Source organism: Halichoerus grypus, chromosome 10 (genome assembly GCF_964656455.1).
Source record: "Halichoerus grypus chromosome 10, mHalGry1.hap1.1, whole genome shotgun sequence".
In the NCBI taxonomy this organism is placed as follows: Eukaryota; Metazoa; Chordata; class Mammalia; order Carnivora; family Phocidae; genus Halichoerus; species Halichoerus grypus.
Genome location: NC_135721.1, coordinates 124,037,619 through 124,063,057, shown reverse-complemented (window position 1 = coordinate 124,063,057; position 25,439 = coordinate 124,037,619). Strand labels below are relative to the sequence as shown.

Sequence of the window (25,439 nt, the reverse complement as noted above, 5' to 3'; positions counted from 1 at the left end):
TATTTATAGCTATCAAGCAGGGGTGTACCAGAGTCAGATTGTACTGGTTCAATTTTTAGGAAATTTGTGGGTGGTATAGGCACCCACAGAAGCTAGGCACCTTAGGGAACATGACCATTACTAAAAATTAAATTATATCAACTTACAATTAAGTATATTAAAAACAAAGGAAATACTTTGTACTCAAGACTCATTACTTCCTAATTATTTCACTTTATCTTATTGTTATCTATTCTCTTGATATTATTTGCGCCTATTATTTTGCACTCTATGTGGTAGAAATACTGCTGGTCTCTAACCAACTCCATGTTCAATGACATCACACTGGGAGCTTGAAATCAGCTAAGGTGGGAGTATTTATACCACAGAAATTGGCAAATGGTACAAATTAGCACTTCCTGCTTCCCCCAATCTATTATTAAACATATACCAGCACACCACTGGCTGTAAGAAGTTGGTGGGAACAAAAGGAGTTTTGTTATAGTGATGTGTTGACAGATAACCAAAATCGCATAGTGATCTATCATCAAAAATTATTTTAACGATCTATGTACTGACAACTAGATTAGGCCCTCCTTCAATTGTGTGGAAAGCAAGGATTGCAAAAACCATCCGACTTTCGAAAGTATTTCTTACTCTGACGTGAAATTCACTCATTTTCTCAGTTTATTTCTCAATCCTAGGGGAGTAGCTGGAAAAAATTGCTTACATTTAAATCCGTGGGGAAAAATATGGTCGGCATTTGAAACTTGCTTTACTGTCAAGGATCTCTGCAGCATGATATTTTCAACCTTTGATAATAATTAAGGGGGGGAAGAGGAGAGATCGTTCCCAGCTCTCTACTCCACAAAGTGTATGAATTCACAGTTTGCCAACAGAGGCCAAAATACTCTGGTTATTAAGCCATGCCCCTGCCTTAGAAAGATACATATGGAAATCAGTCAAGGTGAGAGAGAAGTCCAGGCAAATTTGGTACTTGACTGATTATCAAAGGATGCTTCCCCCTAATAATTCCAACAGTATCTGTACCTGGGAGCCCCAGAGGATTCCCACCTCCATTCCTTCCCTATTGCTTGGGAGAATTGCAGGGGTAAGGCAGACACACACACAACTTTCTTTTACAAAGGGTGGAAGCAGATCTGAGATAGACTTGCAGACTAGCTCTGAGAGAGATCAAACTTTTTCTGAAGTTCCAAATCCGGAAAAAGAGTCCCTTGAAGCAGAGGTCAGCCATCCTAAGACCAAAAAGTCTGCCCATTGGTTGTTTTTGTTCAGCCTGCTGCTAAGAATGGCTTTTACATTTTTAAATGATTGGGGGAAAATTCAAAACAAGGATGCTTTCTTTTCGAGCTACGATGCCAGAGTTTGGAGTTTGAGTTAAGTATTTCAAGAGACCGAATGGCCCGCAAAGACGAAAACATTTAGCTCTTTAAAGAAAACGTTTACTGACCCCTTAAGGCTATGCATGTTCACGTCCCGTTTGGAATGTGTTCCGTACCCTCCGAGGGGAGCGTTACCGGGTTTAAGGAGCGCTGGTCTAAACTGAAGCCCCTGGGCAAGTCCCTGTCCTCAACTTCCCCGGGTATAAAACGGGGTTAGACGCAGTGATCTCTGGGGACCTGCCTGGCAGGGCATCAAAGAAATAAAGGGGACAGAGACTCGGGGTAGATCGGGAGCGGACGGGCGGGCGCGCGCCGGGCGGATCCCTCGGGGTTTCCAGCCGCGTGGGCGGGCGCAGCGCCCCGAGGCCCAGCTTTCGCAGGGGAATTCCGGGCGGGGTGCGGCGGCGGGGCGGGGCGGGGCCGGGGCGGGGCCGGCCACCGCCTATAAGAGGGGGCCGCACGCCCGCCCGTGCCATTCGCCTGCGCGCCCTGTGCGGACCGCGGTACCATGGCTCTTGCCCGCCTGCTCGCGCTGCTGCTGCTCCTCGTGGGCGCCCCTGCCGCCGCTGCCGAATCGGTAGGAACTGGGGGATCCCGGGGGGCGGCCCGGTGCCTCCTTTGTTCCTGGGGGCCTGGGAAAGGGGGTGCAGGGGGCCGCGCCTCCCCCAACTAGACGCCGAGGCCGGGGAAACTTTGCTGGAAACTTGGCTCTGGGGTCACGGGGAGGCGCCGGGCCGGGGTGGCTCCCCCGCGCGAACGTGCGCCCCAGCCTGTTGCTCTTCCCGCCTCCCCTGGCCTCGGCCCCGCCGCGCGCTCCAGGCTCGGACGTGACTAAGCCGGTGTCACCTCTTCTCCCCCCACACTCGCGCCCTTCCCTGGTGATCTTGGGGCAGGCTCCGAGTCCTGGATCCCATTGCTCGCCCTCCGTAAGCTCCCACAGCTGCGGCTCTAGAATCCTACAGGGCCTGGGGACGAGGGGGCTGCGTGTACTCGGAACCGGGAGGGGGTTCGGGTGTGCGGGGGCCTTGTTTCACACACCGGGGAGTGAAGAACTGAGCTCTGACCTCAGGTCTGGCCCCAGCCCTGCCACTGGCTTGTGACAGAGCAAGGCCCTGCCCCTTTTGAGTGTCAGTTTCCCCATCTGCACAACGGGCTTGGGGGAGCGCCGCAGGAGATGACCAGTGCTTCTTTAGGGTCCCTACAAAGTTGGGACTCTGATACTTCAAGAGCGGACGGGAGGGATGGTTTGGGCTCAGCACTTCACCGAAGAGTTGAACCTCTGCTTTCTGCGAGAATACTGTTTATTTCTGCTGAACTACGCACGGGAAATCGGAGTACCCACCTTGAGTGGGGTAAAGGGGTTTGGGGGAGAGAAGGTCTCAGCCCCGAGAAGCTCTCCTAACTGCCCGCTGTTCCCTGTCCTAGTTTACAAAGCCGTAGGCCACCAGAAGCTCCATTCATCCCAGCGGCCAGTGGGGGGAGGAGGGTGGCAATTTCATCTAGGAGGTTGGGTGGACGGGAATTGATGGGAGAGGCTATCGGACCCCCCCCCAAGAACCCCAGCTCTGTGCCCCCTTCATGCCCTTAAGCCCCCGTTTTTAGGGGGAGCAAGTCTGTGGAGTTTAATCATTGTCGATTCCTTTATGGGACTTCTTTTTCTCTGGGCTTAGGGAAAAGTCCTGTCTGCCTGGCAGCTTCTGTTGAGGAATGAGACCCTGAGAATAACCTGCCAGCACAATTGCAGGCAAGCAGTGATGATAGCAAACATTTAGCGCTTATGGTGTGCTTTATGGTGTTCTAATAGCTTTCTACTGGCTGTTCTAATGGCCTGTCAACTAGCTTAATTCTGACAACCCGGCAGTTTACTGTTCTTAAATTGGTCCTGAGTCTGAGGAGGTTAGCTGACTTACCCAAGGTCGCACAGCTAATAAGGGTCTGAGTCATTCAAATTTAGGCAGCCAGGCTTCCAAGTTCCTGCTCCTATGATAAGCTGCAGTCTGATGCTTTCTGAGTGGCTGCCCTTGTCCCATCCTCAGGTAACTCAAGAGTTTAGAATCTGTTGAGATTGGGGGCTGGCCAGCCTCAAGAAATTCTGAGGTGGAAGGAAACGGGCCCAGAGTGAGATGATGACTTCCCCAAACTAAGGGCAACCTGACCGAAAGGTTAGTGTCTGAGCCAGGACTCCAACCTACACCTGCTGCTCCCTGGTACAATGCTCTGAACTAGGCACTGAGAGATGTGTTGGAGTCAAGCAGCTGGGGAGACAGCTGAAGGAATGCCAGGTTGGGTCCTGTCGGCCTGGGCAGTGTGTGGGGGGAAAAAGAAAGGCCCAGGAGGTTGTGAGGTCATTGCGTGGACAGTCACGTGACAGTCCCGGTTCAGGGGCTGCTAAGTCTGCAGGTGCTTCAGGGTGAGCAGCAGACAGCTGTGTCCTGGGGGCCATCGGAAGGATATGGTTTGGGGGAGGGCAGCTGTGTCAGCCCTGCGCCTGGTGACCCGTCAGCTGGGGAGAAGTAGGCCCTGAGCAGCTGCTTCCGGAGAGAGGTGTCTTGGCGAATGTCACAGACCTTCCACCTCTAATTGGGACACAGGGCTTCCCCCTGTCCCTCCGCTGTCCCCTTCCTGCCACGGTTGTGGCCGGAAAAATCAGACCTAGTCATAGCTGAATAGATATGATGGAGAGGTCTGCCGCCTTTTTGCAGGTGGAGAAAACAAGCCCAGGGAGAAGGGATTTTCTTTTTTTTTTTTTAAAGGTTTTATTTATTTACTTGACAGAGAGAGACAACAGCGAGAGAGGGAACAAAGCGGGGGCAGTGGGAGAGGGAGAAGCAGGCTCCCTGCAGAGCAGGGAGCCCGATGTGGGGCTCGATCCCAGGACCCTGGGATCATGACCTGAGCGGAAGGCAGATGCTTAACGACTGAGCCACCCAGGCGCCCCGGGAGAAGGGATTTTCTGATTGCAGTTATGATTTGTTGAGTGCTTTCCAAATGCCAGGTCTGGTGCATTTTATCCTCACGAAAAGCCCAGCATGTGGGGATTATATTATGCCTACTTCACAGATGAGGGCACTGAGGTCTCCCTCCCATAGTGCTATTGAGGCCCTCCCCAAGTTTTAGGTTTAAGCCAAAGGCCTGCCCTCCCCTTGGGTGGTACCCTACCCCTACCCCGAGGGCTTGGTGCCACAAGTTTTGGGAAGGGACCCCAGTCTGAGCAGCCAGCCTCTTCCCTGGCAGGGCTTGCTATCCCAAACCAGTTCTTCCTGTCCAGCTGGGAGCATTCCCCTGAACTGCCTTCCTGCCACTCCTTCTCCAGCCAATTAAAGATAACCTTGTTTGGGGAGCCGGACCACCCCCCCAGAGGTGTTGCTCCCCAGGGGCACAGCCTGCTGATGTGGCACCAGGCCCAGTGGGTTCTGGGGAAGTGTATTTTAGCTTAGAGATGTTTCTGGTCTCCTTGAGAATTCTCTCCTTAGTTGTAGCGAGGTAGCAGTGGGGCAGAAGCCCAGGGGCTCTGGGACCCTTGAGTGGCCAGTGAGAGCTCTTGGAATTCTTAGAAGCCCAGAGAACCACTACGGATATTTGGGCCATGGTTTAGAGGGTTCTGTGAGGTTGACATTCCCCCATCTGTGAAATGGGGTTTGAAACAAATGACCTTGAATGCCCTTTTCAGCCCAAGTATTCTGTTAATAATTAAATACCTACTCTTTGAAAGGGACTGTAGAAACCCTAGACATCTAAGGCATTCCCTCCCTTGAAGAAACTTAGTTTGTGAGATAATTAATACATATATCCCACCAAATTCTGAGTCGTAAGCCCAGCCCTCCCCATCCCCATCACACATACCACTTCCACCCACACCGGGTGAGGGCGTGGGGGTGGGGGTGGGGGGATTTCTGCTCTATTCATCTTCAGTGAAATACTTGTCCCTTAGTTAGTACTCAGGAAATGTTTGTATGAATGAATAACTTCATGCGTGTAACTTCCTTCTAAAAGGTGCATTGAGGTTATTTATCACTAATATGAAGGTCTTCCAGGGATATTGTGAGGTAGGTTTTATTATCTACATTTTTACAAGAAACTGATGCTCAGAGGTAGACAGTGGCTTGCCAAGGTCAGAACCAGGTCTCTCTGATAATACAAGGAGTCTGGTTTTGAGCATCTTCAGAGAACATTCCATATGAGGAAATTGGCTGGGTTTGAAGGCAGATAACTTGAGTTCTGCTTCTGAACTGCAAGGTGACCTTGAGCAAATGTGCCCTATCTCTGGGTCTCCGTGTCCCCAACTCTATAATAAGCCCACCTTGGACTAAAGCCCTCCAAGGGTCCTTCCTGCCCTGAAAACACACCCGTGGGGGGAGGGGCGCTTTCTTGGCCCCCTTGGTAAAGATCCTAAACAAGAGGAGAAAATGGGGGGTGGAGACATTCAGCTCCCGCCCTCCCCAGCTCCTGGAAACAGAGGGCTTTTCCAAGGACTTGGAGTGCTGGGCTGTCCTGAATGAGGAGCCATGGAGAGCCAGGCTGGGCTTCCCGCCCCAGTTCCCTCTTGGGAGGAATTGGCTCCTAGTTGTTCTCAGCCTCCTGGACTGCTGGGTGTGATTTCCAAATGACCATTTAAAATTGGGGGAAGGGGCTGGACAGGGCCTGTGATTCACTGGAGGAGAGTGGTGGCTGGCCTGAGTCACCCATTTCCTTTCAACCTCTTGGCTAGTAGGATGACTCTGGTGGGGGTGTTGGAATGGGCTCCAGAGTTTACCTTGTCCTCTGAGAGCCTATTAAAGATAGTGTCTCAGCGCCCCGGTCTTTGAGGGGATGTACAGGAAATGCTAGTCCTAGGCCTCAGACCTTCCCAGTGCCTTGCCTGCGGGTGGGCTTTGACAGGGTGCGAATTCAGCCAGTCTTCAGAATTGGTCTTCGGACCTGTGCAAAGAGGGTGCTTTGTTTGCCTGAAAGCTCTGAGCTCCTAGAGCAGGGCTGGGGCAGCCCACAATACGACGGCACACCCATGAGCCTCTGTTTTTCTGATGCCCTCTCCTTGCTGTCTGGAAGTGGCTGGGGCCCGGCAGACCTAACTTGCAGGGGTGTGAAGTCCACCCCTTACTAGCTACATGGCTGTGGGCATGTCACCCAGTCTCCCCGGCCTCTGCTTCCTGGGAGTTGTGGTGAGGCTGCTAGGAGGTGACAAGGCTGCAGGTAAATCTCACTGGGGGGCCGCATTCTTAGTGACAGGGATGCCAGGTGGCCCTGTACCTTTGAGGATCCCACTCCCAGGGCCCCTGGAACACTCCTTCCCTCCCAACAGCTGCGAGGTGGGAAGGGAGGAGTCCAGGGTGGGGCCGGTAGAGTTCAAATCTCCTGTTTGTTTGTTTCAGAAGTGGGCTGTTTGCTAATTATCAGATCGGTTTATATTTAAACAAGAACCAGTTCTCAGCAGCCCCACCCCTCCTGCTGGGATCTGTAGGAACCCCTCGCTGAGCTATTTGCGGCCTGGAGGGTGATGGGGGTTTGCTAAGGGTACGGGACCACCTGGACAAAGCCCAGAACAGGGTCACCCTCCTCAGTTGGAGGGGCAGAGTTTCTAGGCCTGCGGAGGCTGAGTGAATTGCAAGGAGCGCTCTGGCCTTGGAGAGGGGATTTGATGGTGGCCGGGAAGGTACAGTGTCTGAAAAGCCGGTAGATTTTCAGTACATGGGCCCCTAGAGAGGGAGGAGAAGGCCTGTGTCAACAGTTGGGGCCTGATTTAACCCTAGAAGTACTGGAAGCCTGACTCACTGGTGACCTTCAGGAACGTCCCTGCACCTGGCCAGGCCCTTTGGCCCTGTGTGCTAGAGGCAGGGTGACTGGAAGTGGGTACATTTCACAGCTAGAAAAACCTGAGTCACCATCCCGGCTCTGCTGCTCACCCAGGGACATGCAGTTAGTTAATAAGTCACTTCACCAGTGTGTCCTCAGTAAAACACCCGTGTCACTCAAGGGTCATAATCGGTGTTTGGCAAACTTGTAAAGTGCTGGCTTGATCTTGGTTTATTCTTAGTGGCTAGACGAGGGCTCTTCCCCGGGGCCAGATGTTGGCTTCAGGGAGGTGGTATCTGAGTGCACGCCAAAAATGTAAACCGATAGTTACCGTTCTTGGGGTCCAAAACTTTTTTATCCTTTCCAGAGGGCTCCAGGAGTCCCCGGGAGATCACTTTGTGATTTGAACAGTTCTTCCCAGCTTTGGCCTTCTACGGTCCCCCCTACCATCCCTGCTACTTTTTGCCGCCTCGTCTGTGCCCCCAGTTACCTCTCCCACCCTCTGGCCAGTCCCTTCTACTCAGCCCCCCCCCACCGAGTCTGCCTCTCCCCTCCCCCACCCTGTAGGCTGGGAGCTCCGCTTGCCCCAGTTTTCTCTGGCACAGAGGCTGGTTAGTCAGGTGACACCTGGGGTAATGGAAAGGGGAGGCAGGGAAAGGCTGGTGTGTGTGGAAACAGTGACTTGGTGGAGCCCGCTGGTCGCGGCCAGGCCTGCGGGACTGGCTGTACCACTCGGACCTCAGGCCATGGGGGCAGGGATGACCCGTGGCCGGTCACAGGGAGTGGGGACACTCCTTGCCCGGGGAAAGACCGGCTGGGAGACGTCTGTGGGACAGACTGACCTGGTCTGGAGCAGTGGCTTACTCACGTTGTGGGGGGGGGGGGTCGGGTTGTGGAAGAGGGAGGCTGGGAAGGGGCAGGAAGCCAGCACCCAGGGCTGATCTAATCAGCCGAGACAAGGCTATCGACTTTGCTCTTGAGAACACAGGAGGCTTGTTTACGTCCCGCCCGTAGATCCAGCAGGGACTTCGGATCTGCTGCCTAGATTACAAGTCCCAGCTTCAATGCACTTCTGTCTCTGCGGCCCTTGGGGAGCCAGCCCCTTCCCAGCTGTCTCCAGCGGTAATCGGAGCAGTGCCCAGCTTGGTTACCAGGCCCTGAGACAGACAGAGGCTTGTCTCTTTGAGAACCGCCTTTTACAGGTGGGCAAACTGAGGCCCAGTGGGGAAATCTCCATCACCTGCTGGCAGGAGGATGTCCAGAATGCAGGACCCCACCCCCAGCCCCATTCCTAGCTGGCACCCCAGCCTCCTGGAGCCCTTGCTGTGGAATGGTTTGCCCTGGGGTGGGGGTTGGTGAAAAGTTGGCTGATGGCAGTGCCAGGCCTGGCTTCTCTCCTGAGTGATTGTGTTCAGAGTAACCCGACCTTGGAGTGGGCAGAGCTGACATTCGAACCCCCCCAGCCCCACCCCCACCCCCAGACCTGGCTTAACCCTCCAGGTACCAGAGCACTGGCTGTGTGTGCTTTCTTTTTGCCTTTTGGATTTTTTTGTTTTGTTTTGTCCCCAAGGCAGGTCAGTAAATACCCCGGGGGGTACAGGTCCCCCAGTAGAATGTCAGGCGTCTCTGGTCACTTCCATTTGCTCCTTTTGGAAAAATACAACCGCGTTTCCTCTGCCTCTGTCGTCTTAGAACGGGTGCTCCAAGTTGTGTGGTCTCTGCCCATCTCTGGGTCCTTTGCAATTGCAAGGGACCTGGTCGGTTGTCCCAGAAGCAAAATAAATACCCATTATAGGTATTTATTCACAATTTGCGAAGCACAGGCCCCCCCCCCCCCCCGCACCCCGGTCCACTGACCACCTTCTTTCTAGCAGGGGAGCTGCTTCCACAGCTTTTCCCAGGTCTCTCTGACCCTTTGAGCACTAATCCCTTTAGCCAGAAGGGAGGCAGGTGGGGATTGATAATAGCTGCTACTCATTGAGCACCTGCTGTGTACCAGGCCATATGCTGGATTCCTTGCACACACTAATGCATTGTACTTAATCCTCATCATCCTGCAGGGTGCTCCTAGCCCTGGGTACCGAAAGAGAAAGCTGAGGGTTCAAGATGTGATGTAGACTCCAAGACTCCTGCAGTTAGGAAGTGGCCAGACTGTACTTTGCTTGTGGGTCACCACTGTGCTGGCAGATCCTTCCTTTCTGCCGAGGTGTAGATCTCTGATTGTGGCTTCGGGGTTTGCTCATTCTGGGGGGTATCTGACCCTTCAGAAAGGGGGATGGGGGAAGACAGTGATTGTACCAGAGGCCGCTTTTGGGGATCTCCGGTCGGAATCACTCTGGTGGATTCAGTAGTTGGAGCCCAGTGTCCTTGCTCCCCCCCACCCCCCACGCCCCCCTTGAATTTGGCTTGCACGGTTGTCCTTCTGGTCTCACCTCCTGAAAGAAGGGTCAAGTGTGTCCCTGACCCTACCTCTGCTGGGGAGGAGCCTGAGGGCGGAGTTGGGGGAGGGTGGGGGGGGAGGGGGAGGCTCTCCTCCCTCTTTTCCTCCCACCAGCCAACCAGGCCTTGACCCTGAACTTCTCCCTGGTGCCCCAGCCAAGTTTTTGTTCTTTTGTTTAAACAATATCAGTTTCACCTTTGTTTGCTCCCTGGTGGAGCCTGGCCTGGCAGTGTGGGGTCGGGGTGGAGAGGTGACGCGAGGGTGGCAGTGAGAAATCTGGTTGTGGCTGAGGCATGGTCTTGAGAAAGATCTAGGTTCAAACCCCAGCTCCGTTGCTTTCTAGTTGTGTGACTTTGGGTAAATGACTCTATTGCACCTGAGTTTCCTGCAAAATGGTCAGAGCACGTTACAAGACTGTTGGGCCGTTGCAAATGAGCTCATAAAGGGAAGACTCCAGCTTGGTGCCTGGCTCGTGGTGGATACTTGAGCTAGTCACCCCAGCCCCTATGCTTTTCCCTGGTGACTGAAGCTGTAGGACTTTGGGATAGGGTTGGTGACCTTTTCCTAGCTTCGTGCCTATAGTGTAAGGACTGGATGCGAAATATGTCTGGAGTGACAGCTGTGGCCTGTGGGTTTGCTGAGACCCTTTGTTTTGCAGCCAAAATCCTTGAAGCAGGGCAGGGAGGACAACTCCAGCCTCACGCCAGGAGACCTAGGTTCTAAGTCCAGCTCTGCTGCCAAGTGCTTGGGTGACCTTGGCAAAGTCCCTTGTCTTTTAATCTGTTTGCTGGGTTATAAAATGAGACCGTTGGGCTCAGTGACCTCGGATACCTTCTGTTGGCAGGTGTTAGTTCCTTTGGAACAAAACAGCACCTACCCCCTCTTCTGTGGATAATCTGGGAAGGCATTCAGCATCTCAACCCCCAGGCACCAACCCCAGGTGTCCACCAGCCCTGGGGCAAGCAGGTCTGTGGGACCCAGGCCCACTGACCTATTTCTGTTGTGGTCTGTGAGAAAGGAGACCCGAGGGCCCAGAGAGGGTGCCTGTGTGAACACACGATCCGCAGGCAGGGATGGGGGTGAGTGGAGAATAGACGGGTAGCTCAGCTGGGAGCAGGATTGGGTCCTCTCTGGTCAAGGCTGGGTCTGGCTGCTGAGTGGGTGGCCTCATTCTTCAGATGCGCCCCAGACTGAATGGGCCTTGTCTGTAAAGCAGGTAAGGCAAGGGAGGGCTGTTGGCATGCCCATACACACAAAGGGATGCTTGCCCATTACTGACCTAGTCTTAAAGGGTTCCCACGTGGGAATGTCCCTCTTGTCAGGAGTCATGGGCAGAGAGGAACAGAGAGGGTGCTCCTGGAGTGGAAGAAAGATCTGCTTTCCTGTGCCCTCCCATGGGTACGCCCCACAAAGCTTCTTCCAGGCCCTGGGACTTGCTGGAGGAAGGCACGTGGGCCCCTGTAAGGCAGCCTGGAGAGCCCCGGGATAGGTGTCTGCCTGGGTCTACCCCTGGCCGTGCCGCTGACCCCTGGTGCGACCTTAGCCAAGCCGTTTATCCTCCCCAGGAACCTGGTATGGAAAGGAAGGGGGAGGGATCACCAGGCGACCCCTAAGAGGGCTGAACTGCCAGTGAATCTGGGTTTCATCTTTGGTTTCGAGACCACCATACCTGCCTCCTCTCTTTGCCTCCGTCTGGCTAATGAAAAACGGAGCTAGTAACTGTCAGCCAATCAGCATGCTAATCCCGTGGGTTGTTTTGAAACACCCCTTAACACTTTCACATAGTAAAAGAAGGGCAGGCTGTGTAAACAACATTCCAGGGCTTCGGGGAATAAGAACCCTGTGGGGCTGGTCTCCCGCCTGAAACTGCCCAGCGTTGGGACCCCCAGCCCCTGTCTGGAGGACTTGGAGCTGTGACTCCCATGGGAGTCTCCAGGCCAGGTCGACAAGTGGCCAAAGTACCTTTTTTCTCTGCTGGGCTGGATTTGACCTCCGCTTGACAGGGCTCCCCCCTAGCTTGGGTGGCCGGGCACTCTGTGTACATGCGTGTTCATGCAGGTGTTCATTCGCATGTGGCTAAAAGCTCGAGTGACGCAGGCCTGGGTTCTGGTCCAGTGTGGCCACTTTCTGCCCACGTGACCTTGGGCAAGCCACTTAACCTTTCTGAGGCCCTGGTTCCACTTCTGCCCACTTCTGCACAAGATCTATCAGGAGGACGTACTTCATTTGCTAAGGGCTTAAAAGGTCCTGCTCTTTCAGATTTGGGGCCTGGGGGACTTCGCGGCAGGAGATGGGGGTAGGAGCACAGGGACCTCACCCTAGGGGACAGTTTTGCAACCACCACGGAGGAGCCTTCCTCCCAAGCTGCCAGACCGAAGCCACAGGCACGGGGCTGTGTGCGGGGGCTGGAATTCCAACACCAGCAGCTCAGCAGCTCCTGATTCCCAAGTCATGAAGTCATCCCAACCAGGGCTTAACCCCTTCTGGCTCCCCACCCCCATGTGTGCCCAGTGTTCAGCAAAGATTCTCCCAGCCGGTGGAAGAGGGCTGTGTGCCCACTGCCTTCCCCCCTGGCCTGACCCTCCCCCCTTCCGGGAATCCAGCATCTGCCCTCTCGGGGGTGGAAGAGGGCATGACAGTCAGGTCCTGCCCACCTCTCCCCAGAAGCCAGTGGAGGAAGTACAGAGCCTGGGCCTCTCCTGCAATGCTTACCTGGTCCTAGGAACAGATATTCCTCCTCGGGCTACCCCCTCCCCCGGTGTCACTGGCAGTCTTAGCTGGGTGAAGGACAGCCTGGGGCAGTCAAAAAGACACCTGGCCTCTCCACTCTGAGTTGTCTGGCTGACTCAGTTATGCGACCTTAGGCAAGTCACTGCCTTATCCAGAGCTCAGATTCTCTCAGATTCTGTGAAATGAGAGCATGGGACCTCCCTGGCCTCTGTAACTGGAATTCTGGTGGTTCTGAGCAGAGCCCCAATATCCTACAGTTAGGGGCTCTGGGAAAGAAGAGGAGAATGTTTAGAGGAGATGTAATGTTTAGAGGAGAATGTAAGAGGAGAATCTGTATTGAACTTCATTGAAACCCTAACTCTTTTGGCAAATAGTAGGCACTTTAGTATTTGAGTTAATCAGCGGGGGGAAAAAAATGAACTTTGCTCAGGGCTGTTGTTCTTTGGGAAGCCTCAGCCCCAGAGCTAAGAGGAAGGTGGTAAGCATTCTGAATGTTTCCTACCCTTGTGAGCTCTGGGGGATGGGAACAGAGTAGCTGATGTACTTATAGGACCTTGGGGAAGTTTTTGCCTCCCTGGACCTTGATACTTTCCATTTGAAAGCTTCTTGGTGGAAGTGGGGTTTAAGATTCTGCTGTGATGTGACGGGCTGGGTCCCCGTGCGGTAGGGGCCGAGGACATTTGTGGGTGCTGGAGTGGGTGGTCCATCCACAGGATGCCTCTCTTGCCCTCCCCTGTGCTGGTACAGAGGAGATCTATGGGAGATGCTGGAAAGCTGAGTACAAGAGTGTGCTTACGTCCTTGTGAGTCACCAGGTCTGCAGTGCCTGGCCTGAGGCTGCCCTGGGGCGGGGGTGAGCCAGCCCTGGCTGTCCCAGCCCAGTCTGAGTCAGCTGGGAAAGGTGTCCTGGACTGGGCAAGAGCGGGGCCAGCAGCCCTCTCCCTGCCTCGGGTGAATCAGCTGTGACTTCATTTGCATCCTAGAACCCTGGAGCGTCATATCCTCAAGCCTGTGTGGTTCTGCATTCAGGCAGCTCGATGCTGAATCCTCTCTTTTCGACCTGCTACTTGTGTCAGAAGGAAATGCCCAGTTTCCTCTTTTGTAAAATGAGGTTAAAGACATGCCTTTGGTGTTAAGAACAGGGACTTACACATACTAATTGCTTAGTCAATGGTACCTAGTAATATTTAATGTTCTGATTATTACCAACTTTATGATTTTTATTAGCCCAGGATGGGAAAGAGATTTGCCTAAGGTCACACAGCAAGTTAGGGACCAGGAGGGGTGGTCTCCAGGTTCTGGCCTGATGACCTTCCAGCACCCCAGGTTATCTTACTGAATGCCCACTTCACTGCCTTTTGGGGCTCGGGGGCTGCTGTAGAGCACCAGGGGGCTACCGATGTGGCTGACGTGACTCCCTTTTTCACCCTAGATCCGAGAGACCGAAGTCATCAACCCCCAAGACCTCCTAGAAGGCCGATACTTTTCTGGGGCCCTACCAGACGACGAGGATGTTGGGGGGCCTGGGCAGGAACCCGATGATTTTGAGCTGTCTGGCTCTGGAGATCTGGGTATGGAGGATCTGGTGGGCAGCCTGGGCTCATGGGGTTGGAGGGAAAGTGGCCTCACCGAGCACAGGGTAGTGAGCTCGCCTTGAGACTTGGATTTGTGTGGGGGGTTTCCAACAGTGCTCCTCCCCTCTCGGAAAAGAGGAAACAAAAGTAACTATCAACCCTTTTCCATCCCTGACAACCCTCCTTGGGTGAGTTATTTGTTGCTTGGAGTTCATTTGGAGCTCTAGGTTTTCTGAGCACCAGCCTGGACCTGTCTGCCTGTGGCTGGGGGCCTAGTGGGTGTGGGGCTGGAAAGAACTGATAGTGTTTTCTTCTTATGAAAAGGAAAAGGAGCAGCTCAAAAGCCTGGGGTCATGTGTGGGCAGAGGTGTGGGTGGGGACTCAGGAACAAGCTCCTGCTTCAGAGGGGGGCATGGGTGAAGGGGCGTAGGCCTTGGGTGGCTGGACTGGGGGGGGCGGGGAGGGCAGGGCTGTTCATGGTCTTCTGTGACTCCCTGGCTCAGGCTGCTGCACAGAAGCATCCCTCCTCCGTACAGAGTGCTGGGATGATCTCTGTGACCTCTGAGCCTTGGTTTCCAAATCTGTAAAATAGTAAATCAGTGTGTTGGGGATTGGACTGAGTTAAAGCTCTCTTGGCACATAGACGGAGCACTCAGGATATATTTTAATGCTGCAATTTCTAATGTTTAATATTACAGTCTAGAGTCTTCTCAAAGGAATCCCCTGGGGATCTTATGAAAATGCAGACTGATTCAGTGGGCCCAGGAATCTGTATTTCTAACCGGCACCCAGGGGATGCTAGTGGTCCCTGGATCCATACATTATGGAGCAGGGGTTTGGAGCTGACAGCATCTGCTCAGCTACCTGCTGAGCATTCTTGTGAAAGAACAGAGAGCCCAGTCTTTGGAGCCCCATTTTACAGATGAGGTGACTGAAGCTGGGGTGGGAATGGTCACTTGCTGTACATTGAGCATTTGAGGGCTGGTTGTACGTTAGGACTCCCCCTAGCCATGGCTGCAGAAGGGGGAGGTCCTTTATCTAAGGGGAAGTGACCTCACACTCCGCCTTTCTGACCTTCCAGATGACTCAGAGGACCCCCAGATCTTCCCCGAAGTAATCCATCCCCTGGTGAGTAATTACATGCTTTTTTGCCTCTCCCCACTTGCTCCTCTCTAACACCTGTTGAGAAGGGCCCATAAGTGAGGGTCTGACCTCTCTCTGCAAGAAAGCTTTTATTCGGGGCTCTGGCTCCCTGGGGGCAGGCACAGCTGTGGGTCATGGGTAGGCCGTCCTCCCTGCAGGGGATAATCACTGTCAGCACTTAGATGTGTTTCCAGCCCCTTTTCTGTGCATTTCTAGGTATTTCCCAACATTAATATCAAGTTGTATATACAGTTTTGTGTATATAAAGTGGTCAGGAGTTTGTGAGTTTATTTCCTCACATGATTAAATGTGCTTCCTATTCATTTTTATAGGCCGCATCATCATAGTTCACTGCTTTTCCCTTTTTGATGGAAATGTTTCTGATTTTCTGATTTTCTAACATTAGAACACTACAGCAAGCTTCTTTGACTCAAATCTCTGATTAGCTCCTTGGGACAGGGTCCCAAGCAATTTCTGCAGCTCTGCCACACTGCCCTCTGGGGTGGTGATTCTCAAATACCCACTGACCAGCAGTGAGTGGGACCACGTGCTTCCCTGCGCCCTTGGTCACATTATTCATTCCCCGTTTGGGACAGACCTGGAAAGGTGGAGGGTGAGCCTTCGATGGCATCGTTGTTGAGAGTTTGGTGCTGCTTTCTGTCCCAGGACCCCCTGGTTCAGCCAGCAAGATGGCAAAAGCAGACTGCCTCCCTGGCTGAATGCTTCTGTCCTCTGCCCCAGGTTCGTCCCCAGACCCCGCTGAGTGTTTGTCTCTCCTTCCACCCCATGCAGGTGCCTCTCGATAACTTTATCCCTGAGAGGGCAGGGCCTGGGAGTTGGGTCCCCACCGAACCCAAGGAATTGGAGGAGAACGAGGTCATCCCAAAAAGGATCTCATCCTTTGAGGGGGACGAGGACGTGTCCAACAAGGTGTCCATGTCCAGCACTGCGCAGGGCAGCAGCATCTTTGAGAGGACAGAGGTTCTGGCAGGTAAGCACCTCACCAGAGACTTAGGAGGGGGAGAGGACTCAGAGGGAGATAGTTCTGCAGACACGGATGCCTCGGGCCCCAGGGTACCCTGGAGACTCAAGGACTACACCTCCCTAGGGGGTGGCTCTGAGTGGGTGAGTGGCCTGGTGGAGACGAGGAAGAATTGTGTATCAAAGGCTTCTAAAGAACAGCCTGAGAGTCCGTCACTTGCCTTAAGTCCTTCTGTCTTGTTTTAAAAACATTTGCACAGCCTGGGGTTGGTACCTGGGGAGTTAATTATTAAACGTTAACTTCCCATGAAAGCCCATTAGGCTGGCTCCCCATCCCCCTGCTCTGTCACTTGACGGCCTTGTGACCTTGGCTGAGAAGCTTTCCAACCCCAGTGGGGAGGTGAGCCTCAGTTTCCTCCTCTGTAAATGGGTACTATTCTACCCCTTGGGTTGGTATCATAACTCCATGAAAATTAGAATCTGAAGTAATTTGGCCAACTGGAAAGCGCTTTTCTGATTTGTGGATGTAATCTGTCATTGAGTCTTCACTGACTTTTCATACTAGCTGGCATACCGGGATCCTTCATATGACAGATTAAGACACTGAGGCCTTGGAGAGGAGAGAGGTTCAGGGTTTGGCCTGATGTGAGAGCCGCAGGGTTCTTGAATGTGGTGTGCTATTGTGGAAGCTCTGTCCCAGGGTGGGGCGTCGGGTGTGGCCTTCATCTGGGGTGGGGAGGGCTCCCTCTCTCCTTCCCTGGCAGCTTTGGGATCTCCGAAGCTCGCGGGGGCGGGTTGTCAGAGGGAACTCTCTCTCTGGCCAAGTTTTATAGGCCAAGGGCCTGTCTGCATGAACCAGCCTGGTGAGTGGCTGCCCTGGGCCCAGGCTCGGTTACTCCTATCTCCTGGCAGCCAGCCAGACCAGCACCTCCTGGGAGGCTTGAGGTACAAGGAAAGAGCCCTGTGCCCTGCATTTTGCAGATAAGGCTCCCTGGGAATATAACCCCAGGTGACGTTGGGCCCAGCTCAGCCTGACCCTGGCCTCCTGATACCGGAGCCAATGTTCTTTCTCCTTTACCTTAGCTACCTGCTGAGCGATGTAAAGAGGGGTAGGGGGTGCTTTTGGAACCAGAGGGGCCCTTAGAGACCTTTTAGTCTTCTAAGCTTCAAAATATTGGATAAAAACCTCCCCCATCTTTTTCAACCACAGAGTTTCACTTTTAGCTGGCATATGTGGGGTCAGCCTAAGGTTTTGCTTTCACCAACTAAGGGTTTTGCTGCTTTTAAAGAAAAATGTAAAACCACTGATCTAGTCCAACCAAGTGTGTCTTATAAATGGGGAGACCGAGGCCCAGAGAAAGCAAACCACTTGCTTGGGTCACATAGCAAAAGACAGAACCAAAGCCAGGTCATCTCTTAAATCTTCCGGTTGAGAATTAGACAAGCATAAGATCTTCATGTGAGAAGTTATATTGTTGCATTCGTTGGGGTGGGACCCTCCATTCCAGTAGCATCTCAGTGCACCTGGAAGTTTCTCAAGTGCTTGCTAGATGCCATGTGATCCATGTGCCCCCCTCACTGAGTCTCCACGACCCTATCGGACAGGTATGGTTGGCTGTCTGTACTCTTACAGATAAGGAAACTGAGGCTCAAGAGAAGCCAAATCACTCGTCCAAAGTCACAAAACTAGGCACTGGTAGCCCCGGCATGTGAACCTAGGACCAGAGTCACTTGAGACTGCCCTTGAACCTTAACCTGGTGGAGAGTCCCGCACTGACCAAGGTCCTGATAAGAAGTGCCTGGGGTTATCAGAGGGGAAAGGTGATAAAAACAGTCATGGAGTTGGGATACCTCATTCCATGTGCTTTTTCTGTATTTCCTGGGGTCATTTTGTTGCTGCTTTCTCATAGAGTTTTAGCCAAGAAAGAACCTTACTGGGCTCCTCTGTTCCGTTCTGCCCCCATTCTGTGCATAGATTGGGAGTGTGCGCAGGGATGGAAAATTAATCTCCTTAGCCCTGGAAGACCGAATTAGGGGACTCAGTCTGCCACAGCAAGGATTCTGTGAGGTGTCCCTGCCCCCTCAGCAAACAGGATAGAGCCCTTCAGGCGGCCTAGCATACTGCAAAACAGCTGTTCACCTGAGGTTAGCAGCCCGCATCTGCCTGATGCCAGTAGGCAGCCTTGGCCGGTGCTCCTCTCTGAGCTGAATTGGGAGAGTCATTTCATAAGCACTTCGCTGTTGTGCCAGGGTCCAATTCAGGGTGCTAGGGACACACATACAAACCACCAAGGTTTACAAGTAGTGAGTACCGAGGCTCTGCCATGCATTGTTCTCAGCACTTTCGGGGGGTTAATTTATTTAATCCTTAGGACTGATGTGTGAGAAAGGTCTTCCGATTTCCGTTTTGCAATGAGAGAGATGAAGGAACTCGCCCGATCACACAGCCAGCGTTGAGTAATGGGAGTGGGTCGCAGGCCTTAGCACACACCGAGCTGCACACGTAGGAGGGAGAGCCACAGTGTGTCATTGTGACAGAGCAGCACGGCCGTGTCCGCGTGTCCGAGCTGTGTTTGGTAGCGTGCACCTGTGTGCATGAACGCGTATGCCCGTCTGTGTAGGTGCGTGCACACTCAGCTCGCGGGAGTGCCGGGAGTCTGTCGGGGCAGATGGTCGTAGCCTGCCGGTTTGCTAGCTCCCGGCGCGGTTAGTGCCAAGCTGTCGCTGGGGGGTGTGCTTGGCTGTGGGCTCCCGCAGGTGCGGGTTGGAATGGTGGCTTTGCCGCCCTAGCGCTGTGGTCTTCGGTGACTTACGGTGACCCCCTGCTGTCTTGTGAATGAGGTCATGCCGAGCACAAGCAACAGCAAGGGGGAGCATGTCCAGCTGTGAGAGAGCTGACTGGGGGGAAGTGGCAGTGTACCCGAGGTCCTGACCCGCGGCTCTCCCCATCCTTCCCCTGCAGCTCTGATCGTGGGCGGCGGCGTGGGCATCCTCTTCGCCGTTTTCCTGGTCCTGCTGCTGGTGTACCGCATGAAGAAGAAGGATGAAGGCACCTATGACCTGGGCAAGAAACCCATCTACAAGAAAGCCCCTACCAACGAGTTCTATGCCTGAAGCGCCCACCTGGGCACTGGCTTGGACCTCCGTGGGGAGGGAAGCCAAAGGATTTGGAAGGGTGGACGTTAGGGTAGGGGGAGGGCAACCTAATGCTGACCTGTCCGCATCTCCAGCTCTGATTATGTTTCAAGCGTCAGAAGAGACATCATCTTCTGTTCCTGCCTGCCTCTTCTTGATTCTCTGGGCCTCGGTTGTCCCGGCAGAAAAATAGGGTTACACTTGGCCTTGCTGAAGGCAGGTCTGGGATTGGATCATTTCTTAATCTTACACTTAAAATGTGGGCCCAGCTTACACCCTATCCTGAACATGCTTCACCCAGAGCCCCTCTGAAGCTGGGACAGGAGTCCTGCTGGGGCTCTGCCCCCAGCCAGCCTTCTCCCTCCCTCTTGTGAAAAGGAGCCAGGAGAAGGAACTAGAACCATCTACACCTTGAGATGTGTCCGTCACAGGGCACTTGTGATCACACTGCAGGAGTCTGGTATACCTTGGGCCATTCTCGGCTCTTTCAAGTGACTTTCTGGAAATCAACCTTTTTTATTTGGGGGAGGGGATGGGGAAGGAGGGAGGGTGGGAAGAAGAACTGAAAGTTCATACTGAAATGGATTTGCAGAGTATTTGCAAATCTATCTTAAGCGGGGTATTTTTTTTTGAATGGTTCAGTCCTTGGTGCAGAGCCTCTGCGTGGGCAAGAGTGTGCCGATGCTGAGATGTTCTCCGCTCTCTTGCACTTTCCACAGTACCTGCTAAGTTTGTATTTAATGTTTTTTTTATTTTTGTTTTTTGAAAATGAGAGAAGAGACGGAGACATGATTTTTATTAATTTTTTTTTTTTTTTTTTTACTATTTATAGCTTCAGACAGGGCCCTCTTCCTCTTTTTCTTTAAATATCCTCCCCATTTCATTTTTTTTTTTTTTATACTTAACACTCCCCCAGCTCATGACCTTGGCCCTTGCTGAAGCTGCTTCCTCTAAGAAGTAGCTTTTGCTGAAACAGTTTTCTAGCAGATCCCAAAATACAATGTTAGGGGATGGTGGGAATATTTGTGTCTCTTTTCTTGTAATATATTATTATTCTTCCTTGGTTCTAGAAAAATAGATAAATATATTTTTTCAGGAAATAGTGTGGTATGTCCCATTTGAAGTTGGCTGGATGGTTGAGTGAGTGGAATTTTGTTTGGCTGAGTGGGTTTTTGCCTCTCTCTCTCTCTTTTCTCTCTCTGTTCCTGGTGCCTTCTCCTGATTGGGCTGGAATAGTTGAGGGTAGACAGTTCTACCTTCTTTCTAGCTTCTGCTTTGAGCCCAACCGGTGTTCCTTTGTTTGCTCTCTCCGAATTTATGAGAAAATTGGAGAGCTGTGCTAGCCGCTGCGGTGGCCGCTGGCCACGTGCGGCTGTTCAAATCCGTGAAAATCACCCAGAGTTAAAAATCCATTCCTCATTTACACTAACCACATTTCGTGTGCTCATTTGCCCATGTGGTTCATGGCTGCTACAGTGAACATGCAGGTAGGGACCATGTCCACCTGTTGAACCACAGTGCTAGAGAACTAAACTGGCTTAACACGTCCCAGCCCCAGCCTTGCGGGGGTGATCTTGGTCTCCCTGGGCAAAGGGGGAGGGGGGGTGGGGGAGGACTGACTGGGCCCTGGCTTTGGATCTTGTTATTGGTGACCCTCCCCCGCCCCCCCGCCCACAAAGAAGAGGCCTGGTGGCTTAGCCTGGGCAGGCTGCATCTTCTCCTGACCCCACTGGTTGGGGTACGGGGGGAGTCGCCCTTGCCTCCTGCACCCTTCACCCTTCACCGCCACAACCCAGGGTCCCAGCTGGCTGGGTCCTCTGCACTGCCCACCCCGCCAACCCCTCTGGTTTCCCTCTGGCTATGTTGGGAGTGAGCACCTCTTGTAGCCACCTCACACTGTTGTCTGTTACTTAATTTTTTTTTTTTTTTTTGATAAGAATAAAACCTGGTACTTTCTAGATTGCCTGTCTCTGTCATTTTTTTTTTTTTTCTGTCATTTTAAAGTTTGTAAGAAGTCATCCTTTCTGGGTTCTGTATCCCTTGATAGCAGCAGAGACGTAAGAAGCCAAGAAAGGGCGTGGAGAAGAGGAGAGTCAGAAAGTGCACACGGCGGCCTGTGGGCTTGTGCCTGCCTTGGTGTTCTGTTCAGATGGCACCTTGTTTCAAAAACAAACACAAAAATTCCTTGGATTAGGTGCCAACTATAGAAACGAGGATGTTCCCCATATAAGTCCAGATTCCCCACTTCTCTGGGGAAAAACCTCAAGATTTGGCCCCTCTCCAGCCTCTTGGCCCCATTTGGAAGTTGCCCACAGGCAGGATCCTGTCTTAGACGTGGGTTCTCTGCCTCGCCACAGTCTCTGTCCACCTGCTATCGCTCATGTCGCCCGCTTGGCCTCTGCAGACCCCATTGATGCCTGTCTTGATCCTGGTAAGAGCATTTTTACCAAGGCAGAAACCTGCCCTTACTTGTCTGCAGAGTTAAGCCTTAATTCCCGGGCCTTGGGCTTTGGGGGTCTAACCTTGGTGCCATGTTGTCCAGTGCTTGGCTGGGGTCGGGAAGGATACAGCGGAACGGGCAGTAGAAGCAAACCCTCCCGTCACACGCGTGTGCCAGAACCCATTCTAGGCTTCAACATGGGAACCCACTTCATCGGCACAGCAACTCCACAAAGTAGATGCTCTTAGTGTCCCCATTATACAGATGGGGACGCTGCCGCTGAGAGGTTACAGGACTTGTCTGAAGTGACCCAACTTAGCAACGGTTGATTTGAACCCAGGCATTTGGGCTCTGGAGGCTACCCACAACCACACTGCCCATCAGAGGGTTTATGTGGCCCGAGGCCCTTCCATTGGAGGCTGCTCGGGACTGGCTAACCCCCTCCGAAGCAGCGAGTCTGGTCTCAGGTCCCTCCCGATGTCCCTGCTACGCCTGGTTTTCCTGAGTCCCGCGAGGCTTGGGTGGATCTCTGTTCCTCATAACTTGGTTCTCGCAGAAGTTTCTCACATCTGCTAGACCTGTGCTGTCCAGTACAGTAGCTGTTGGCCAAGTGGCTATTGCAGTTTAAATTAATTTTTAAAAAGGAAAAACTCAGTTCCTCAGTTGTTACTAGCCGCATCTCAAGTGATCAACAGCCACGTGCAGCGGCAGCTACCTTGGGCCATGCAGAAGGAAGCAGAACATTTCCACTGCCTCAGAAATCTCGGTCAGGTCTATGTTGGGTAATGTGAGATGGTGGCTTGGGGCCTCTGGACTTAGATTTCAGTTTTTTACCAGCCGTTCCCTGTGCGCCAACGGCCTGCAGGGGGGAAGGTCAGAGCCCCCTGTGCATAAATGCTCAACAAAAGGCACTCTATTCTCATCATCAGCGCCATCTTTTGGGTGAGGTATTAGCTCCAGCAGGCCCCTCTATTGCCTATCACTGTGCAAAATTACCCCCAAATGCAGGGGCTTAGGACCACTATCTCACAGAGTTTCTGCAGATCAAGGAATGTGGGAGCTGCTGAGCTAGGGGGTTGTGGGGCCTCAACGTTGTAGTCAGAATGTTGACCAGGACTGCAGTCGTCTGGAAGCTTGACTGGGCTTGGAGGACCCACTTCCAAGGTGGTTGGCAAGTTGGTGCTGGCTGTTGACAGGAGGCCCCAGTTCCTTGCCATGTGGACCCTCAGGGCCGATTGTGTGTCCTCATGACATAGCGGCTGGCTTTTCCCAGAGAGTGATCCAAGGGAGCCAGGTGAAAAGTATAATGCCTTTTACGGCCAAACCTCAGGTCACACACTGTCACTTCCACGAAGTATCCTATTGGTCACACAGGTCAGCCCTATTCATTGTGAAGGAGTCTACACGAGGGCAGAAATGCCTTCAGGAGACAAGACCCCTTAGAAGCCATCTTAAAGACTGGTTACCATATAGCCTGGCTGCTGGTCAACTCTGGACAGGGCTTAATTTCCCTAGAGCGCTAATTCTGAGGGCAACTTGGGATGATATTATCTCTGAGAATTGGGCACAGGATGCAAAGTTGATTTTAGACAATATTAAGCCATTTTGTTCATGATCTTGCCATTTTCCTGAAGCAGGAGAAGCATGGATCCCTGTATGGGGCAATTCCTTCATGGGCCATGGGGAGGCCTATGGGCCAAATAGATTCCCCCTTGCCAGGAATTTGATAAGTAGTTTTGGGGGGGTGGGAGGGTCAGAATTCTAAAGTGTCCCCCAAGAATTCTTCCCCCTGTTGTAGACGCCTGTATATTCCTTCCCCTTGAACGTGGGCAGGATCTGTGAACATGATGGATGCCACTTCTATGATGAGGTTACGTCAGATAGGAAAGGCGAAGGGGTTTTGCAGAGGTAATCGAGGTCCCAAATTAGTTGATTTTTGAGTTAGTAAAAAGGGAGATTACCCTGGGTGGGCCAACCTTAATCATTTGAAAGCACGAATAAGAGGGTCTGGAACCGTCCCGGTAAGAGACATGCTCTCCTGTTGGCCTTGAGCTTCCATGAGTTCTATAGCTACAAGGACATGAATTTTGCCAACAACTGTGAGCTTGGAATAGGACCCTTTGCCTCAGACAGACTGCCCTGTCAGTCCTGGCTCGCACCTTGATTATGGCCTTGGGAGACCCTTAACCGAAGACCTAGCTAAGCTGTGCTTGGACTCCCAATCCACGGAAACTGTGGGACAATAGACAGGTGTTATTTTAACCTGCTACGTTTGTGGTAGTTTGTTACACAACAAAGAAAACTAACACAGGAAGGTCACTTGCCTCCTCTGGACCATCACTTTCCCCATCTGTGAAATGGGGGTTGGGGGGAGCGCAAGGTCTGGATCACCTCTAAACGTACTTCTGGAGTAATGACAATGACAGCAAGGGTCCCTTATAAAGTGGTGACAGTGGGCCAGGCCCTGTTGAAAGTGCTTTACATATATTGGTTCTTTTCTTCCTCGTGAGGTCTTGTGAAACAAATACTACCCTTTTTACAGAAGGGGGTACTGAGGCACAGAGAGGTTAAGCGACTTGAACTTGCCAAACCTGCCCGGCTTCAACATACGACTTTGCCTCCAAGATGGCTGTTGTCTGAAAAGCCACCGTTTGCTCTGTGTTCCTTGGTGTTTTTTTTTTTTTTTTTTGATATTTTATTTATTTATTTTGATAGAGAGAGACACAGTGAGAGAGGGAACACAAGCAGGGGGAGTGGGAGGGGGAGTGGGAGAGGGAGAAGCAGGCTTCCCGCCAAGCAGGGAGCCTGATCTGGGGCTCGATCCCAGGACCCTGGGATCATGACCCGAGCCGAAGGCAGATGCTTAACGACTGAGCCACTCAGGGGCCCCTCTGTGTTCCTTGGTTTTAAGGTGATCCCTCTGAAAATACATACGAGTGATCAGTGTGAGGAGAAGGGGATAGATAGATAGATAGATTCCAGGACAAAATCAGCCAAGCCCAGGACACCCCTCGCCAGGATGAGGCGCTGATGGCCCACTTTCACATACCAGCCAGGGTTGCGGCGGAGAGGAGGAGGTTTAGAACCAGATGGGGGCTTGGGGATGAGCTCTGCAGAGTGGCCTCCACTTCAGCACTCTATAATCAAAGAGAATCCATAAAGAACTTGGTCACAAGGCTCTGCCTTCCCCTAGAGCTGTGCCTGCCTCTGGGGTCAGCAGCCAGCCCCAGCAGGTGTTTACCATTTCTGCCCCTGAAAGCATTATTTGCCTACTTCCCCGCCTGCCTTTGTCCCCTGGGGTCGGGAAGAGAGCCAAGCCTGCCTGGTGGGCCTTTTCTTGGTGAGTATGGTCAGGGATTACTCTTGCAGAACTTAGTGGTTATTATCTTATTGGTTTCATTCCCCTTAAAGCTGTTTCCTCCCTCCCTTGCTGTCTTCACGGTCTGTGCCCTCAGTAGTCTACAGTCTTCCCCAGGGAGGAAGGTGTCAGAGAATTCTACCCACACTGCAGTTTTAACAGTTTCTCTTAGGGTTAAGAAACAAAAGAGAGAGAAACCCAAAGGTCAATGCTTAAGCCTGTAGGCTAGCTTGTTCATGGTGGAACCTCAGGCAACAGAAGAGCTGGTAAGCTAGGAGATTTTAGAACCGAGATTTTGACTTTATTCTCACTCTGAGAACCTGAGAGTCCCAGATTTAGCATCCGGAGTATAGCATTTAAATTAGGCTCTGCCATCAGTCTGTTCTCGGAGCTTCATGGGCCTTCTCTCCGAGCCTGTTTCCTCGTCTGTAAAACGGACTACAGCAAGGACTCTCAGCCCTGTTCTG

The 25,439-nt window shown here is 52.6% G+C and overlaps 1 protein-coding gene across 1 annotated transcript; it reads left to right on the top strand.

Moving 5' to 3' along the window:
• The first annotated feature begins 1,845 nt into the window (after positions 1-1,845).
• SDC4 (syndecan 4) lies at positions 1,846-21,132 on the top strand. Its single transcript, XM_036114551.2, has 5 exons — positions 1,846-1,959; positions 13,774-13,912; positions 14,997-15,043; positions 15,851-16,049; positions 19,002-21,132. Exons 1-5 carry the CDS (start codon positions 1,891-1,893, stop codon positions 19,151-19,153), a joined length of 606 nt encoding a protein of 201 aa, XP_035970444.1. The 5' UTR covers positions 1,846-1,890; the 3' UTR covers positions 19,154-21,132.
• The last annotated feature ends 4,307 nt before the right edge of the window (positions 21,133-25,439 follow it).

Excerpts from the sequence above, each read along its gene's own strand:
- SDC4 (XM_036114551.2), top strand. The coding sequence starts at position 1,891 with ATGGCTCTTGCCCGCCTGCTCGCGCTGCTGCTGCTCCTCGTGGGCGCC. Across the intron at positions 13,913-14,996 it reads GTCTGGCTCTGGAGATCTGG|ATGACTCAGAGGACCCCCAG; the intron begins GTATGGAGGATC and ends CTGACCTTCCAG. Across the intron at positions 16,050-19,001 it reads GAGGACAGAGGTTCTGGCAG|CTCTGATCGTGGGCGGCGGC; the intron begins GTAAGCACCTCA and ends CTTCCCCTGCAG.